The sequence below is a fragment of the Dipodomys merriami genome, unplaced genomic scaffold (genome assembly GCF_024711535.1).
Source record: "Dipodomys merriami isolate MVZ:Mamm:240054 unplaced genomic scaffold, mDipMer1.0.p SCAF_13, whole genome shotgun sequence".
NCBI classification, from domain to species: Eukaryota; Metazoa; Chordata; class Mammalia; order Rodentia; family Heteromyidae; genus Dipodomys; species Dipodomys merriami.
In genome coordinates this window covers 5354895-5373748 of record NW_027202604.1, presented here as the reverse complement: position 1 = coordinate 5373748, position 18854 = coordinate 5354895, and the positions used below count along the sequence as shown (strand labels likewise).

At 48.7% G+C, this 18854-nt stretch overlaps 1 protein-coding gene across 1 annotated transcript in view; it reads left to right on the top strand.

Annotated features, from left to right (window-relative positions):
- The window catches only part of Dnah1 (dynein axonemal heavy chain 1), a 77348-nt gene that overhangs the window by 48594 nt on the left and 9900 nt on the right, over positions 1-18854 (top strand). The window contains exons 39-60 of the mRNA XM_070018607.1: positions 687-881; positions 970-1089; positions 1296-1454; positions 1571-1678; positions 2719-2859; positions 2966-3126; positions 3556-3713; positions 4002-4175; positions 4982-5020; positions 7966-8144; positions 9162-9392; positions 11671-11867; positions 12311-12446; positions 13315-13523; positions 13917-14088; positions 14801-14992; positions 15291-15401; positions 16263-16448; positions 16762-16953; positions 17999-18166; positions 18252-18443; positions 18620-18751. Coding sequence (XP_069874708.1) covers positions 687-881; positions 970-1089; positions 1296-1454; positions 1571-1678; positions 2719-2859; positions 2966-3126; positions 3556-3713; positions 4002-4175; positions 4982-5020; positions 7966-8144; positions 9162-9392; positions 11671-11867; positions 12311-12446; positions 13315-13523; positions 13917-14088; positions 14801-14992; positions 15291-15401; positions 16263-16448; positions 16762-16953; positions 17999-18166; positions 18252-18443; positions 18620-18751 — 3552 coding nt within the window. The remainder of the gene's footprint in view (positions 1-686; positions 882-969; positions 1090-1295; positions 1455-1570; positions 1679-2718; positions 2860-2965; positions 3127-3555; positions 3714-4001; positions 4176-4981; positions 5021-7965; positions 8145-9161; positions 9393-11670; positions 11868-12310; positions 12447-13314; positions 13524-13916; positions 14089-14800; positions 14993-15290; positions 15402-16262; positions 16449-16761; positions 16954-17998; positions 18167-18251; positions 18444-18619; positions 18752-18854) is intronic.

Below are 18854 nucleotides of genomic sequence, written 5' to 3'. Positions count from 1 at the left end.
CCTCAGCTGATGCTTCTTGTGTCCCTCTTCCCTCAGCATACTCTCAACCCTATCAGCCCAGTCTGGGCTATAAACCTATCCAGTCTTGTACCCAGAATCTTTGGGCAGGTGACACAGACTTAACTACAGAAATCTGCCTCATATGTGAGAACTTTGACGTGGGCACAAGAGCAATTCACAAAGTGTATGTTTAGCTGGTCTCTTGAGAGCACCTGGCAGTCAATTGGAAGGGTGACAGAGGCCTGGAATAGAGTATAACAGTTCATGCCAGATTCCTCAAAATTCTAGGGATCCCAGTCTAGCCAGAAACCCTTGGAAATCTCCCAACTTTGGTTTCTATTTTGTGGAAGTGGCACTGTGGCTCAAGTGGTAGAGTGCTAGCCTTAAGAACAAAGAGGTTCAGGGACAGCATCCAAGCCCTGAGTTCAAGCCCCATAACCAACAAGAAGAAAAAAAAAGAAATGCAAGGTCTGTGGTCTCCATTTGGGGCTCCAGGAAGGGAACATTATCAGCTGAGGGCCCAAGGGTCCATGAACATCCTTACCCCACCCCCATCCTCACTTCACAGTCCTGTCCTAAACCCACAGCCTGCCCACAGATCCTGCTGGCCAGATCCCAGCCCTTCCCCATGGCCCTTCCTCTGTCTCCAAAGGCTGGCCCTGTCACATATTTCATCTTACCACCAGGCAATGACCATGATGTTTGAGGTGCAGGATCTGGCAGTGGCCTCGCCAGCCACAGTGTCACGCTGTGGCATGGTGTACCTGGAGCCTAGCATCTTAGGGCTCATGCCCTTCGTTGAGTGTTGGCTAAAGACTATTCCTGCCTTGATAAAGCCCCACAAGGATCAGCTGAAGGAACTCTTTGTCAGCTTTCTGGAGGTAAACAAGGCCACAGACATCCCCAGCCTGGTGGAGCATCAGGGATTGTGGCCTCAAGCCATGAGAGCTAAGTGCTTGCTCTCTACAGGATGCCATTGACTTTGTTCGGTCCTCAGTGAAGGAGGTGATCGCCTCAACCAACAGCAACCTGACCACAAGCCTCCTCAAGCTGCTTGACTGTTTCTTCAAGCCCTTTCTGCCTAGAGAGGTATATCCCCTATCAGTGGGTTAGGATATCTAGTCCATATTGTCTCCTGCTCTACTTACCTGGCCTACCTGAGGATCCTGAATTCCAAATTCTGCTTTCAGGAAGAGGAATTGGATTGGCTTAGTGTGAGACCACCCCAGCCAATGTGCTATAGGCCATCCAGTACTGTTTTCCGTTAGCTAGATTTCTGTTCCCTCTGTCCTCAGGACCTCAAGAAGATTCCCTCTGAAAAATTAAGTCGTATCCCAGAGCTGATTGAGCCCTGGTTCATCTTTTCCCTGATCTGGAGTGTAGGAGCCACTGGAGACAGCAAGAGCCGCTTGAACTTTAACCACTGGCTAAGGATGAAAATGACGATGGAAAAGGTGAAAGGGAGAAGCCCCATCCCCCCCACACACACCCCGCACATGATCCCCTAAGTGCTAGAAGGAAGTAATGCTTCGGGGCCTCACATTCTGCTTTTCTTCCCGGTCCTTGGCAGGTGACTCTATGCTTCCCTGAAAATGGACAGGTATTCGATTATAGACTAGAGGATGCTGGGATCAGTAGTATTGAAGATGACGAAGAAGATGAGGACGAGAACAAGCAGGTAGCCACAGGCCTGTCCAAAGATCAAGATGGCAAGAACTCTGTTAGGTGGTAGCTGTTAATGATGAATAGCAGCTACCAAGAGAAAGCCACATTGATGACTACTGGGTCTCATGGATTCTCATACCTTTTGGGTGGTAGTTAAGGCCCAAAGTAGTTAGTAGTAGAACCGAACTTGAACCTGGGGCTAGAAGACATCAAAATGCCTCCCTTTTCAACTATATGTACTGCTTTCTGGGTTGATGCTGATCCCAAGAGCTGGCTGCCTCCATTCTACTTAATATCACCATTTTCCCAGGAAATGAGTTCCTGAGGGGCCCAGGAAGCCATCCCTACTATCAGCCAGTATTATTCTAAGGTCAGGATTCCAGACCTCGTGAAGAAGGGGCAGAGAGGGTCTGTAGAGACCTTACATTTTTGCAGGGTCCCACTAGAAGTTTGCAGGATACATTTGGGTCTAACAACCAGAAAAATCCCCAGTAGAACATGTTGGGTGGGCCATAGGGAAACACATTGAGGGAAGTCTACAAGTTGGATTAGGGTTGTGAATAAAGGGATTCATGAAGGCAAGGATGATGGGGAGACCAAGCCAGGTGGCCTTCAGCATCCTCTGATGCCAATACCCTTTGTTTGCACCCCACACTCCTTGGTTATACTGAAACTAAACAACAAGCACCTTTGCATTCTGGGTTTTCCAATTCCCAGAACATTGCCTTCTTGCAGAGACCTAAGGATGACAGTCCCTCAACCTAAGATGTCTGCACAGAGGAAAGCTTTCACTTTGACAGCTGCATGCAGGGAGTCCCTACCTGCACAGCTGGATTCAGAGTACCCCTTTCCAGTAGTTTATGCTGGGAGTCCCCCAGTTATGCAGAGAATAGCCCATAGGAATTCCTATTTCTGTCAGAAGTAACCCCTCACCTGGGCCCTCTTGCCAAGGCTCAGGAACATAATCCTTTACCTTCCTATTGCAAGGAAGACAGCAGCCAGAGTGGGGTGGGATGGGGTTTCAGACACACCCTGAGCTAGCTGTGGTTCCAGGTTGCCTGGGTGAAGTGGATGGACTCCTCAGCTCCATTCACCATGATACCAGACACCAGCTACTCCAACATCATTGTGCCTACCATGGACACTGTGCAGATGTCCTATTTGCTGGGCATGCTACTGACCAGCCGAAAGCCTGTGAGTGCCCATACTGTGCCAGCCTAAGCTGGGGAGTGGCTAGCCTCCTACATCAATAAGGTGGCAGCTCTCTCTGTGCATGACTGCCCAATCTCCATTCTCCTAGGTGCTGTGTGTTGGGCCAACAGGCACAGGGAAAACTATTACCATTTCCAACAAGCTTCTCAAGAACCTACCGTTAGAATACGTTAGCCATTTCCTTACCTTCTCAGCTCGCACTTCAGCTAACCAGACCCAGGACCTCATCGACAGCAAACTGGACAAGAGGCAGGAAATCCCTTGTTAACTCCTCATTCCTAATTAACTATCTACCGAAATGATTCTCTGGGTTTGACAGAAGCTTCCTGGTGGGAGCTAGCGGTTCCTCAAGGGGACCTGGGTTCCCCCATAGACTTCTCCAGAGCTCTCCCCCTGTCTACATTCCTTCAGTGGGCACTTGGCTTGAGGTGGGCACTTGAGCAAGGCTTTGTACCTGCCTGGGAGATGCCTATTATCCATTTGCCTGGGAGGCAAGACTCCTTTAAGGGAGCTCATACACAGGTCAGTCAGTCCCTAATGTTCCAGAATGTTCAGAACAAGACAGAGGCCTGGAAATTTGGAAGAGGCTTATTTTTAGTGAGGAGTCATCCTGTTGTCCCTGGATTCTTGGGGGGCCTGGTGCCTATGAATACTGGTCTCACACAGCCCCTCTTGCAGGCGGAAAGGTGTATTTGGACCACCCCTTGGGCGCAACTTTATTTTCTTCATTGATGACCTAAACATGCCAGCCCTGGAGACATATGGAGCACAGCCACCCATTGAGCTGTTGCGCCAGTGGATGGACCACGGTGGCTGGTATGACCGCAAGACCATCGGTGCGTATCAGCCTAGGCTGTGTGCTGGGCAAGAGTACAGTAGAGTTAAAGGCCATGCAATACGTTTAGGGGCCCACAAAAATATTTTAACTTCTGTTAAAATTGGGGGTAATGAAACTGTAGACCAGAGAAAAAATTTTAATGTCTGAACACATTTATTACTATTATCAATACTGTTAGGAACTATCATTTTGAATTCACATATATTCTTTTCATGAGGAAGAAGGCCCACAAAAATCATAATGTAGTTCCAGTCAGGGCCCTTCCTGATTTTCTGCCCCCACTCAGGAGCCTTCAAGAAGTTGGTGGACATCAACTTTGTCTGTGCCATGGGCCCTCCAGGGGGAGGCCGGAATGCCATCACTGCAAGGCTGACACGTCACTTCAACTACCTATCCTTCACTGAGATGGACGAGGTCAGCCAGACGCGCATCTTCTCTACCATCCTAGGATGTTGGATGGGTGAGCTGGTTGGGGAGGGAGGTGGATAAGAGAGACTATGGTCAAAGGCAGAAGCCTAGGTCAGGTACCATACCAAGGACAGCTGGGTGACCACAGGACAGACCCAAGTGGCAGAACTGCTCACTTAACTGCAAGTTCAACTTCACCTCATACTCAGCTGTTAGATTTGCCGAGCTCAGGAGCTTCTCTGAACCCCAATTTCTTCATCTGTAAAGCAAGTGAAAATATTAGTACCTATCACTCCAAGTGGAGGGTTAAGTAAGATAAAAATGGCACATGGAATACTAGAATGAAGCCTTGTATATAGTGAGATGGGTGTGTATATGTGTGTGTGTGTGTGTGTGTGTGTGTGTGTGTGTGTGTGTATGCATGCATGAATTCACCTGTATGCATATATAGATGTATGTGTTAGTGTTTTCCCAGAAACTTGAGTGAAAGCCACCAAGACTGAATAGACAAAGTGTTCCTGGATCCTTCCTAGGGCTTGGGAAAAGCCTACCATAGGATGTTATTTCCCCACCAGCCCACTTCTCACCCAGAACACACTCTAACCATGGACCTCTACTTGGCACTCTGCCAACTGGTGATTGATGACCCTTAGGCTTCCTTTGGCCTGAGCCTGAGCTATGGCCCAGAACTTCCTTGCATACTCAGTTTGGGAGTATGGGACACAATGTTCTAAGGAGGGATGGAAAGGTAGGGACAGTGGCCACTTTAAGAGCTTCCTTTCTGGGCATAGCTAGCCAAGGTTGGCGGCAAGAGGCCTACCTGACTCTGATCCCCATTTCTCTCCCTCAACCCTCCAGATGGACTCCTTGGAGAAAAAAGTTACCGAGAGCCTGTGCGTAAGTGAGGTTTCTAGACCTGGGAGGGCCTGGAAGGGAGAGGACCCTGTATAGGGTCAGCTCCAGGGTTGGGTCTGATTAGGTATGCTGAGGCTAGGACCAGGGGCCATGATGAATACTTTTTGGGCTCACATAGGTACCAAGGCAAAGGTTAGTGACAAGAATTGCCATCTTAGGTTCCCAGACCCATTTGTATAGCGGATCAGCCCCCCAGTACCTGCATGAGTATCATCTAATAGTAAACAAGAAATGAAAGATAAATGGATAAAAGAAGGAACCCAATAAACTCTACTCTGTGGGAAAAGTTACAGCCACAATTCAAAGGAGAGCCAGCCTTCTGTAAGGAGCATATGCTAGGAGCAGACATGCAACTCCTCATGGAAACAGAGAGGTGACAGTCAATACACCTTGTGTGGCAGCCTCAGGCAACTCTTATCTGTCAATCACCACTGCAGGGTGGCAGCCACCCTTCAGGCTTTGTCATCTGTAGCCACCCCTTTTTTCTCCCTTCTCTCTGCTGAAAGAGACCTTTGGGCTCCTTCTTGGGGCCTCCATACTTTCATCCAGCTTCACTTGGGATCTTGTCTTTTCACTTTGACTTGGAATGGACTTTCTGGAGCTGGCCAAATATTCCTCTTGAATGTACTGGAGGGCAGGACCCACAGCAGGACTCTGCTCTACTGGGCTACTTGGCATTAGAATAAGTATCAGTTTCTCCCATTTTAACTTCAACACAAAAAAATAACTTTGTCTTGGCCAGCTCCCACTCACCCTGGGCCATCACCCGACTTTTCTGTTCACCTTGATGGCAAAACTTCTTTAAAAAAAGAAAAACTTTCCATTAGCACCGGCTTCCTCTCCAACCTTCCCATGAGCATCTCCTATACCACCTGAGAATGCTCATCACCAGTGGCCAAACCAGTGATCGCCTCTCAGTCCTCATTTGCTTGTAAGTAGCTCCTCCTCCCCATGGCTTCTTCCAGGCCCTTCTCCCTCCCCGGAGTTCCTTATTAGACACTTTGACCTGCAGCCTCTGCTACACTCTCCTCAGACAATCTCATCCTACCTCTAGTAGTAAAAATCATCCTTATGCCAACAACACCCATGTTCATACTTCCAGCCCAGACCTTACTCCTGAAAGCCTACATCCATACCTCTCTGTGCATCTCAGATTGCCCAAATCCAAACTCCTGGCTGCCCCATCGTAGCTCAGGTGATGGCAGCTCCATCCTTCCAGGTATTCAAACAAAAGTCTTGATGTCATCTGCAACACCTATCTTTCCCTCTTCCTCTCATGTCTCATCTCATCCAATAGATCTGGTGGTTTTCCTTGAAGAAGCCATCCCTGATTGTGCTTATCAGTGGTTACAGCAGCCCCTTCCCTTGTCTCTTTGCTTCTGCCCTCGCATACCTATGCTCCATCTTCTACTTGCTGCCAGAGGGACCCATTAAAACATTAAATCAAGATAGGCATGATGATGTGAATCTGTCATTCTAGCTACTTAGGAGGCTGAAGTATGAGGACAGGTTGAACCCATAAGTTTGAGGCTAGCCTGAACAATACAATTATCTCTGTTTAAAAAAAAATAAGACATTGGTTCTGCTCAACTGTCTCATCCAGGCAAGAACTCCCAAGTCCTGAGAGTGGTAGGTGAAACTTTACTTGTGCTCCTCAACACCTCTCTGGTCTCATTTACTCCCACACAGCCCCTCCTCACTGATCTTTAGCTCCCCAGTCATGGTCTCACCCCTGGGCTTTTGCCTTTGCTGTGCTTTCTGCCTAACTCCCCTCCCCCCCCCCCCCCCACACACACACTGCTCTTCCTCTCCAGCTATGTGCATGCTTGTCTGTCACTTGTTTGGTTTTGGCTTCCATGTCCCCCTTGTCAATGATGCCTCCCCAAGAATTTTTGGACTGACCCCCAAAAGCCTGGGACTCCTCAAGCCTCTATTCCTGCTGCAAGTTCCTGGATAGAACTTGTTACTTGATCAGTCTCTTTTACTTATTGACCCATTCATTACCATCTCCAAGATAAGAAGGTCAGCTTGTTGAGGATGAGGAGTGTTTGCTCAACAGACACTATGCCCAGTGTCTATGCCTGGCCTCAGAATAAGCCAATGTTCCTCAAAGAGCCCTACTCCTGCCCCTTCTGTCTTTTTCTTTTTTCTTTTCTTTTTTTTGTGCCAGTACTAGGTCTTGAACTCAGCCTCATGTTCTTTCTGGGCATTTTCACTCAAGCCTGGAACTCTACCTCTACCTCTACCTCTGGAACTCTATCTCTTGAGTCCAGCTCCACTTGTGGCTTTTAGTAGTTAATTGGATGCAAGTCTCAGATACATCTGCCCAGGCTGGCTTCAAACCTAGATCCTCAGATCTCAGTTTCCTACATAGATAGGATTACAAGTGTGAGCACCTGGCCTTTTTCTTATTTCTAGGGCTTCTTCCACCCCAACTTCCCCCTAACAGAATTTTGGTTCCTAGTGAAGAATGGGATAGTCTATGAAGAACAAAACAGTGTGTTTGTTGATAAAAATTCAGGCTGGAAGTTGCAGCAGCTCCCAGGAGGGTGATGAGCCCTGAAGGTTCACCTAGACCTGAATGCCAGGGCACTCCACACCTACTATTAAATACTCCTGAAGCCTCTGTGGATCAAATGACCCCTCCCCATGTATAGCCCAGAGCTAACATGTTCAGCACAGTCTGATAAAGCAAGATAGCAAGGGTCTGCCCAGCACTGAGCCCACTGGTGCCCACAATTCTGTAAATGCATCTCAGCATTGATGCATGATAGCAAGACATAAAAGGAGAGTGCACAGAGCAGGAGATGCCCACTTGATGTGAAGGCATCAAGAAGATCCTATTGCAAAGAAGGCATCTAAGATAGAGCTAAGGGGTGAGTGGAATCCCAGCCTGAAACCCAGGCCATATTCTCCTGTCCCCACAGCTGGAGCTCCCAGTATCGCTCATCTCACAGAGTCCCTCGTGGAAGCTACTATCATGGTATATGCCACCATCACCTCCCAGTTGCTGCCCACTCCAGCCAAGTCTCACTATACCTTCAACCTGAGAGACCTCTCCAAGGTCTTCCAGGGCATACTCATGGCCGAACCTTCCAAAGTTGAGGTGAGGATCCAGCAGGCCATCTCCCAAGTGCCCATGCTGCCTTGGTCACCTTCCCTGGATTCCCCAATTTTAGGCTTTCCTGACCCAACACCTTCTTGCGCTGATAAGCCAGGCCATAAAGAAGCTGGGCCCCCAACAGCCTAGGCATTGTGTACTGGTCCCTATCTTGTGGGTCAAACTCATGCCTGGAGTAGTAGCCTTTACATGGTGATCATACAAATGAAGGAGCCAGGACAAGGCAAAGAAGTGAGAGGGTTTGTACTAGTACATGTGTGAGAGCCTTGTGGAAGTAAGCAAACAAGGTGTCTTCAGACACTAAAGATGCCCGGATAGAAGGACCAGGAAATGTAGTAGGCAGTACAGGCTGTGGGGGCCAGTGTGTAACTTAACTTTCATCCTAAAGATTGCAGGAAGCCATTTAGAACCACTACCTAGATAGACAATGTCTGAGCCTGAGGATGTTGGGGGACAGAATAGGCTCAAACCCTGGCCCTGCCCCAATCATAGCAAAGGAGCACCAAGAAGAGCCTAGGACCTCTCAAAGGTGGTCCAGTCACCCTGGGAGAGGCAGAGAAGCTAGAGCACAGGAAGAACAGAGACAAAAACAGAGGGGGCAGGTCATAAAAGAGATTGACAGGGCTCCATGAATAGTTAAATGTGGAGTATTGAGAAGGTAGAAGGAGAAATCAGAACTCCTGGGCTTAGCGTCTCAGGAGCTGAAAGAGAGGAAAGTGATGACTCTGAAGCAATTATAACCAGCAAGTACTGGCTGGTAGGGACTGTGATTGGCACAGTGGGTGCTAGAGCTGGAGGTAAAGAGACCTTAGCTCCCTCAATCCACTCTGAGCTAGTAGACACACTTCCCAGCAGCCTTTGCACATGGCTTGTGGGGGGGAGTCTGGCTCAGGTAGGAACCCAGGGACTCAGGCTCCTACACACCTTGTCTCCCCTGGGTACTCTGAAAGATTGCTTGAGGATGTGGGATCAAGGGCTAGTACTAATTCGGGGTGCCCTCAGGACAAAGTGCAGCTGCTGAGACTGTGGTATCATGAGAACTGCCGTGTATTCCGGGACCGACTGGTGAATGAAGAAGACCGCACCTGGTTTGACCAGCTTCTGGAGAGCCACATGGAAGAGTGGGAAGTGCCCTTCAACAAGGTCTGCCCCTTCCAGCCCATTCTTTATGGGGACTTCATGTCACCAGGTGCAGACGTGAAATCCTATGAGCTCATCACCAGTGAGAATAAGGTGAGGGGCTCATGGGTGGTGGTTCTCTTTAGTCTGCCTCCTGGGCCCCAGGACCCTGCTAACAGATTACCACACCAGATCAGAAGGGGTCAGGACAGTCAGCCAAGGCACTGCTCAACCTGTCTGAGAATAAGCCTGGGATCCAACTGAGACGGTGACACACTAAGCCCACTTGAGGTGTAACCATTCCCACTCATAGAGGGCAGGACTCAGTGGCCTTGGAGCTGCATGGCTGCAGTGGACTCCTTAATTATTTTGTTCCTCAAGTGTCCTCTCATAATTCCTAAGGGCTCTTCCCAGGGTCCCAGGATCTACGCAGCCTGGTGAGCCTTTCAGGAGTGCTACACTCCTGACCCTCAGGCTTGAGGGTAGTTCCTTCCTTCCCTCTTTCCTTCCTTCCTTCCTTTCTTCCTTCCTTCCTTCCTTCTTTCCTTCCTTCCTTTTCTTCCCTCTTTCTTTCCTTCCTTCGTTCCTTCCTTCCTTCCTTCCTTCCTTCCTTCCTTTTCTTCCCTCTTTCCTTCCTTCCTTCTTTTCTTCTTTCCATCTTTCCTTTCTTCCTTTTCCTCCCTTCTTCTTTCCTTTTTTATTTTAATTTTTTAATTTTTGTTATAAAGGTAATGTACAGAGGGAATATAGTTTCATTAGTGGGCTTTCTTTTTTGTGTGCTGGTCCTGGGATTTGAACTCAGGAACTGTGCACTGTCCCTTAGCTTTTTCTACTCAAGATTGGTGCTCTACCACTTGAACCACCATTCCAGCTTTTTGGTGGTTAATTGGAGATATACATCTCATGGACTTTCCTGCCTGGGCTGGCTTTCAACTGTGATCTTCAAATCTCAACTTTCTGAATAGCTAGGATTACAAGCGTGAGCCACAGGTACCTGGCTTCTGGGTGTACTTTCTTTTTTCAGCCATAGGGCTTGACCTCAGGGCCTAGGCTCTGTCCCTGAGTTCTTTTGCTCAAGGCTAGCACTCACCCACTTTGAGTTACAGTGCCACTACCAATTTTCTGATGGTTAATTGGAGATAAGAGTTTTACAGACTTTTCTTCATGAGCTGGCTTTGAACCACAATTCTCAGATCTCAGCCTTCTAAATAGCTAAGATTATATGCATGAAGCACCAGTGCCTGGCTTGGGTGTACTTTCTTTTTTTTTTTTTTTTTTTTTTTGGTCAGTTGTTGGGCTTGAACTCTGGGCCTGGGTGCTATCCCTCACCTCTTCAGCTCAAGGTGAGGGCCCTACCACTTGAGCCACAGCACCACTTCTAGTTTTTTGAGTGGCTTATTGGAGATAAGAGTCTTAGGGAGTTTCTGTCTGGGCTGGCTTTGAATCGTGATCCTCAGATCTCAGCCTCCTGAGTAGCTAAGATTACAGGCATGAACCATCAACGCGCCCAGCATTGGGTATACTTTCTTAAAGCCAGCCTTCATCTATACACAGGAGATGAGTTGGTTGCAGGATAGGGTGAACTCCCTGTCAGGGAGGACCTTGGCATATAGGATTCCAATCAGCCAGACTCATGGCTAGACATACCACAGAAGTGGTAGCACAGGAGTGCTCCATGCTGTCCTGAGGTGAGCTGGTTGAGATTCCAAAGAAAGCACTAGATGCCAGGGCAATCAGTCTGAAGCACTTTAAATCAGGGGTCCTAGGCAAGCTCCAGTGGCTCATGCTTGTAATACTAGCTTTTCAGGAGGCTGAGATCTGAGATTGCAGTTCAAAGCCAGCCTGGGTACAAAAGTCCATGAGACTTATCTCCAATAAACCATCAAAAACCCAGAAGTGGAGGTGTGGTGGGTTTTTTTTTATTTGTTTGTTTGTTTTACAAAAAGTCTCAGGGACAGCACCCAGGCCCTAAGTTCAAGTCCTAGGACTGGTACACATGCGCAAACATACACACATGCACACGCACACATACAAAATCAGAAGAACTTACATACAGACTAGACTACAACTTTCTTGTGGAGCACAGTAAGACAAGATATTCTGTGTGTCCAGATGGAGTTCATGTGATAGTTTAGAGAACTCTGATGAGGACAGAGCTAGCTTTTTACAGGAAACTACATGATGGCTCTTTAAGTATTTCATGTTACCACCTAAATTAGTAACTGGTTGAGTAGCACCCTGGAATACTTAAGGCATCTTCTTTGGTTCAAGTCTGCAGGGGAAAACATTCAACCTGCCAAATCAAAGAGTAGACAATCATTGTGTTTCTTGGTCTGGACAGAGAAGGGCAGGGAGGGAAGTAGGAGACTCTTCTCTTCCATTCCATTCCCAGATGATGCATGTGATCGAGGAATACATGGAGGACTACAACCAGATCAACACAGCCAAGCTGAAGCTGGTCCTCTTCATGGATGCCATGAGCCACATCTGCCGTATCAGCCGCACTCTACGCCAGGCACTGGGCAATGCACTCCTGCTGGGTGTGGGTGGCAGTGGCCGCAGTTCCCTCACACTGCTTGCTTCCCACATGTAAGGACCCCCAGGCATGGTGGGTAGAGGGTAACTGGTGCAGTCTGCTTGTTTTCATAGGAAGCCTGAGTCAGATCCACCCAGACCATGGGCTTCTAGACAGCCTAACAATTGAACTGAAATCCCTAAGGAAAAGCAGTAGTAGTTCCTTGTGATGCTGTAGGGGGTGGAGATAGAGATGCATGCTTCCTAGGGGAGGTATCTGTGGATCTGCTGGCAGAATCAGAGCTAAGAGAAGGGAATGGAAATGTAGTCCTGGCTGAGGTAATAGCTTGAGCAAAGGTCAGAAAGCAGGAAAGCAAGTGCAGGACCTGGAGAATCTGCCCAGGATGGGAACAAGATTCCAGATTGGGTAAGGTGTATATACTCCCCTCCCTGACTTATCAGTGCCTGGTCTCACACCACCCATCCCTGGCATGTCTTGATGCAAACTCTGCCTCCAGGGCTGAGTATGAGTGCTTCCAGATCGAGCTGTCCAAGAACTATGGCATGCCTGAGTGGCGTGAAGATGTTAAGAAGGTCCTGCTCAAGGCTGGCCTGCAGAATCTGCCCATCACCTTCCTGTTCTCAGATACCCAGGTGCCACGGTCACAACCATGGGCAGGGCTTGGGATGGGTTGGATACAATACTTTCCTAGTGTAGCATCTTGCCAAGGTGGTCAGTCCTTCATGCCCAGTTTACTACCAGTCAGAGATGATCTGAGAATGAACTGGCAGGATAAAGTAGGGCCACAGATGGTCTGATCCAGTGTATAGAGACAAACCCAACTTCTCAGAGCTAAGGGGCATAGATGGTATAGCCAATGGTTAAAAAAAAGGTAAAGGCTTCTGGTACCATGGCACACCACACATTGGCCAACCACTTCCTACTAGAGGGTTTGTTCCCAAATATGTGGGACCATAGCTGCTTCCTGGGCTTAAGGCCTCTCTGCAGGTCTCTAAGTGATGGAGAAAGACCATAGCTCTGAGGCCGTAAGACAAATAGTGCTGTGCTTAAACCTGGCTGGTAGTGGGGTTGGGCCTGGGGAGCTAGGCTAAAGCCTCTCTGTTCTTTGCCCTGTCCCAACTCAGGGATCCCTTCAGATAGTCATTGAGTCAGTCAATAAAATGAAGTACCCTCTGACCCAAGCCAGATAGTCCTACCTATAGCCATGATTTCCTCTTGTGAGTAAACCAAGGCCTAGAAGGAAACTGGAAAGGAAATAGGAAAATGCCATACCTCTACCCAGGACTCAAGTTCTTTCCACAGTTTCTCTAATAGGGCAGGCCTGAGTGCAAATCCTGGGTTATGACTTATGCAGTCCTTCAAGTGACCCTGGTCTTCTTTGATCTGTAGTATTCTGATTTAAAAATGGGGCTGTTGTAAAGGTCCAGTGAGATAAGTTCATGGAGTCCACACAAAGGGACCATCACAAAGACTGAGCTCCCAACCCTGGTCTTTCTCCAGATCAAAAACGAGTCCTTCCTGGAGGATATCAACAATGTTCTGAATTCAGGTGACATTCCCAACCTCTACAATGCTGATGAGCAGGACCAGATTGTCACCACCATGAGGCCCTATATCCAGGAGCAGGGTCTGCCGCCTACCAAAGCCAACCTGGTAGCTGCCTACACTGGGCGTGTGCGAAACAACATCCACATGGTGTTATGCATGAGGTATAAGCAGCTGTTGCCAGACCACACTGGGGCTGCAATTCTGGGCTGGTGGGGCCAGCCCCCAGGGATGCTAGAGACTTGGGGACTTAGGCCTGATATGATCCATGGCCCAAGTCTGGCCACCATAGTATTAGGACCGGGTTACTGTTCTATTATAGTCACTTTTGTGGTTGTTTTTTTTTTTTTTGAAACTGATAGGAAAATTTATTTGGCTAGAAATACAATAGGCTGAAAGAAATTCAATAGGCTGAAAGCAGGTCATCTTGAAGGAGAAAACGACCTGTGTTGTTATATTCTGACTGCCATGTAAATAGGGATGTAAATGGCCCCTGGTTCCTGAGGGCCTAAGTCAGTGTCTCTGATCCTCATTTGAGTACCTATCCCTCCCCCCAGCCCTATTGGAGAGGTCTTCAGAGCTCGCCTAAGGCAGTTCCCCTCCCTTGTCAACTGCTGTACCATTGACTGGTTTAATGAGTGGCCAGCAGAGGCCCTGGAGTCTGTGGCCACCAGGTTCCTGAATGAGATCCCAGAATTGGAATCTTCTCCAGAAATAATTGAAGGACTGGTAGGTGTCTTGGTGAAGTGTGAGCGCTCAAGGCAAACTGCTTCATTTTGGGTGTAGACTCAGGGTCATAGAGGCTGGGTGAGTGTCCAGGCTAACCACCAACAGTGAGCCACTGATCGTATAACTTTACCTGTCTAAGACTCAGTCACTTACTTGAGAAATGAGGAGTGCCACAGGTCATAAAAGTATGGGAACAATATTTGGCACCTAGCTACATGATTACTGTCTCTATTATACTCTAAGGATTTCGTGGCAGTTTCTGTCCAAGAGCTCCCTAACATAACTCCAGAGACCACACAAATGGGGTTGACTAGATTTGTCTGGTTCATCCTCAAAGGATGATGGCCCCCTGAAGGCCCCAAACTAGGATAAACCGACATTTCCCTGCCTCGCTAGTTTCTGGCCTTCCTTGCTCTTTCCCTCCCCCTAAATCCAACCTCTGAGGGAACAGTACCTTAGCACTCTCAGAGGCGGGCATCCAGCCACAGCTGGGAGACACCTGGGTCCACATCAAAACCAATATTGTCCTTGACTTCTCTGAACCTTGGGTTTTTCATCTCCATTAAGAGGTGACCTTGACCTGGAGGATGTGAGGATCTTAGGAAAGCATGAGCATATGGTATGGAGGTTGCTGACATAGCCCCATCCTTGGGGCTACTGTGGCTTTGTGGGGGTACCCAGATACCCATCCTTGTGGACTCTTCCCTCACAGATTCAGGTTTGCGTGTATATCCACCAGTCAGTGTCCAAGAAGTGTGTTGAGTACCTGGCCGAACTGGCCCGCCACAACTATGTGACCCCCAAGAGCTATTTAGAATTGCTCAACATATTCTCCATCCTCATTGGGCAGAAGAAGCAGGAGGTGAAAACTGCAAAAAACCGTATGAAGAGTGGCTTAGACAAGGTGAGCTTGAAGAGATCTGGTGGACAATGGCTAACTGCCTGTGGTTCTATCCACTGGGTCTTTAATGCCTGCAGGGTGACTGAAGACCAAGAGATTGAAACAGGTAATACCTTCCATTTAAGACCAAGGGCAAGCCAAATCAGGATACCTCCACAGATTTCTTAGCGTACTAGGGCGCTGGGCTACATAGAAGCCTTGAATGAAGGTGACATAGCAGGGCCCTTTCCCCAGCACCCAGATTTGCTGATCCCTGCCTTACCTAATTTGTTCTTTAACCCATCCGTCCCCCACACCCTAGCTGCTGCGCACTTCTGAGGATGTGGCCAAGATGCAGGAAGAACTGGAGATTATGCGCCCCATGCTGGAGGAGGCTGCCAAGGACACTATGTCCACTATGGAGCAGATCAAGGTTAGGACGCTCCCAGACTCCTCTGCCAGATGTGCAATTCTATCCAAGAATGCTCAACATCTGTAATCACCAGATCTTTAGCTCCTGAACTCTGCAAATCCTCAAGCTTTTGTGTACCTGTTTCTTTATTCCGCAGCCATACACTTGTGTGACAAATGCTTGGTCAGAACAATATAATGCCACAGGCAAATGTGTAGATTCCTCACAGCATGAGGGCCTGTATTTGAAGGCCCCAGCCTCCCTAGCAGACATAACCAATTTGTACATTCATTATGATAGTAGTAAAGTGCCATGCTCTGGAAAGGAATTAAGAATACCTTTTGCCTGGCATGCCTGTAATACTAGCTACTCAGAAGGCTGATATCTGAAGATTACAGTTTGAAGCTAGCCCAGACAGGAAAGTCCATAAAGTCCATAAGACTTGTTTAAAAAAAAAAAAAAAAAAAAAAAAGACCTGTGGCTTACCTGATAACACTAGTCTTGAGCAAAAAAGCTCAGCAACAGGGTTCAGGCCCTGAGTTCAAGTCCCAGCCTGGAATTCAAACACCAGGATGAACACACACACACACACACACACACACACACACACACAGATTTCTTTGTCTGACATGTACAAAAGACCCTGTGGGGGCTTGGCGTCCCTGCCCATTAAGTTGGTCTGTTCAATTCTGGAAGCCCCTGAACTTCATGGTAAACATTTGGGATGTGAAAAGACTACTCCCAGACCTCTGGGAGGGAGGGCCCTTGGAGAATAGGATGCCCCAACCCTCATCTCCTTTTTTCTGGAAGATCAAGATGCAGAAGGGAGAAAGAGCAGCAGGGCATGCCTGTCTCTGTTGCTGAACATATTCTTTTCCCTAGGTGGATACAGCCATTGCTGAGGAGACCCGAAATTCAGTACAGGCTGAGGAGAACAAGGCCAATGAGAAAGCCAGAAAGGCACAAGCCATTGCTGATGATGCTCAGAAAGATCTGGATGAGGCTCTACCAGCCTTGGATGCAGCCCTGGCTAGTCTCCGCAACCTCAACAAGAATGATGTAACTGAGGTAGGAAGCTAGGCATCCTTTTGTCCCTCCCTCCCCCACCCCTCTCATTGCTTGGGACCTAGGAATGTCTCCAGGCCCTAACTCCAGTCATCATTTGAGAACCATGTGCCAAGAAGCAAGAATAGACCCAAGATGGCTGCCCTCCCCTCTGTGTGCCAGCCCCTAGGTAGCTACAGGTTAAGTATGACCTCAGAGAATCTGAGTATGCCCTTGGTCCTGTGGCAGTAGGGACTTGATTTGTGGGGACCACTGCCCACGGGAAATCACTTAGTGATGGACCTCTCCCTTCCCTAATATGTGACTTTGCCTATAGGTACGTGCAATGCAGCGGCCACCCCCAGGTGTGAAGCTAGTCATAGAAGCTGTGTGCATCATGAAGGGGATCAAGCCCAAGAAGGTGCCTGGAGAGAAACCAGGCACCAAAGTGGATGACTACTGGGAGCCAGGCAAGGGGCTTCTACAGGACCCAGGTCGCTTCCTCGAGAGCCTCTTCAAGTTTGACAAGGTAAGCAGACCAGCCCAGGGTAAAGACATGATCCAGCAGAGCAAGAAAGCTGAGAGGAGCCTGGTATACCAGGGTGCCTACATGTGCTGTGGTCCTGATCCTCTCTGGCTGCCTTAACTCTACGAACAACACACATTGTCCTGTAAGTCATATAATCTGCCAGGTCCATGACCTTGCCCTAAGGAGCTGTCTAGTGAGGTAACAGCAGATCTGCTTGCAAATATGCATTGATGAAATTGGGATCAGGGCAGGCTCATGCGCACTGGATGCCACTTCTAGTCATTCCAAGGCCTTTTTGCTCTGGGCCTCATGGCCTTGACCAAGACATTTACTATTTGCTCGGTATTATTTTGCCCCCTTGGCCTCAGCACCTGAGGTTTTGCTTTCCTTGTGTGTCTCTGGGTTTTTCTGTCTACCATTTGGGGGTCTCAGTGTTGGGTCATGTGCTACACTGTGGTTGGAGTCCACAGTCTCATCAGGGAGCCCTCTCCAGCCCAGACATTAGTCAAGAGGTAGTTTCCCGTCCTCACACACTGAACTGGAAAGTAGAGACAGTAGCCTGGCTTAATGGCATCAGAAAAGAAACCACAAGCTCAGGTTCCCCTGGGCCCACCCAAACTCTGACCATGGGAGTTGGCCAGCAACACAGATTCCTGCACCTATCATGAGCTCCAGAATGTAGTAGGTTCTCTGGAACACCAGAGCCACTTAGTTTTCTCTCTTATCTTCTGATAGTCTCACTCTCAAAAGAAGCTCTTGCCTTTAAATGAGTTGTTTGTTGTTTTATTTTTTAAATAGGACCTGTGGATTATCACATCTTGAGGCTTCAGAGGAATTTATGTGAAATATTAGGGACATAGAAATTCCTTGGCTGGCCAGATTTTCTGGGTTGTGTTTGCTCTATACTGCTATACTATGTGCAGGCCTACAGAGGATATAGGGCCTAGAAGCAGGATCAGAAACCTCAGAGACCTCCCTTCCCAGCAGAGCCCACCCCTGTCTTCTTTGGGAAGCAAATTCCTGAAGCCCATGGTTCCCACTCCAGGACAACATTGGGGAAGCAGTGATCAAATCCATCCAACCGTACATTGACAATGATGAGTTCCAGCCTGCTGCCATTGCCAAGGTGTCCAAAGCCTGCACATCTATCTGCCAGTGGGTGCGCGCCATGCATAAATACCACTTTGTGGCCAAGGCTGTGGAGCCCAAGCGGGTAAGGATAGGTCAGAGCTGGTGGGGGAAGGCTCTCCTTCCCAAGTTCTCATAGTGAGCTGACAGGCCCCTCTCTTTGTGGGCAGCAAGCACTGCGGGAAGCCCAGGATGACCTGGAAGTGACACAGCAGATCCTGGAGGAGGCAAAGCAGCGCCTTCATGAGGTGGAAGATGGCATTGCCACAATGCAGGCCAAGTACCGAGAATGTGTTGCTAAGAAGGAAGAGTTGGAGCTAAAGTGTGAGCAGTGTGAGCAGCGGCTGGGCAGAGCAGACAAGGTGTGCTGCCCCTTCTCTATGAAACACACTGATGTGACTACTCAGAAAGGCCTGTGGTGGGGGGTTCTGGGGTGGCTGTCCACATCCCACCTTAGCAGCTATCAAGGCTGCTGCTGGCAGGGCCAGCCCCAACCCTCAAGCCTCCCAGCACTCACACCATGGGACTGCTTCTGCAGCTCATCAATGGACTAGCGGATGAGAAGGTGCGCTGGCAAGACACAGTAGAGAACCTGGACCACATGCTCAACAACATCTCTGGTGATGTGCTGGTGGCCTCTGGCTTTGTGGCCTACCTGGGCCCCTTCACGGTAAGGATTCCCAGCTCAACTTCTGACCAGCCTCACCTCCATGAGGGCAGCCCACAGGCTGTAAATAAAGGACAAGAAGGCACCAGAGCAGCCAGAAGAGCTG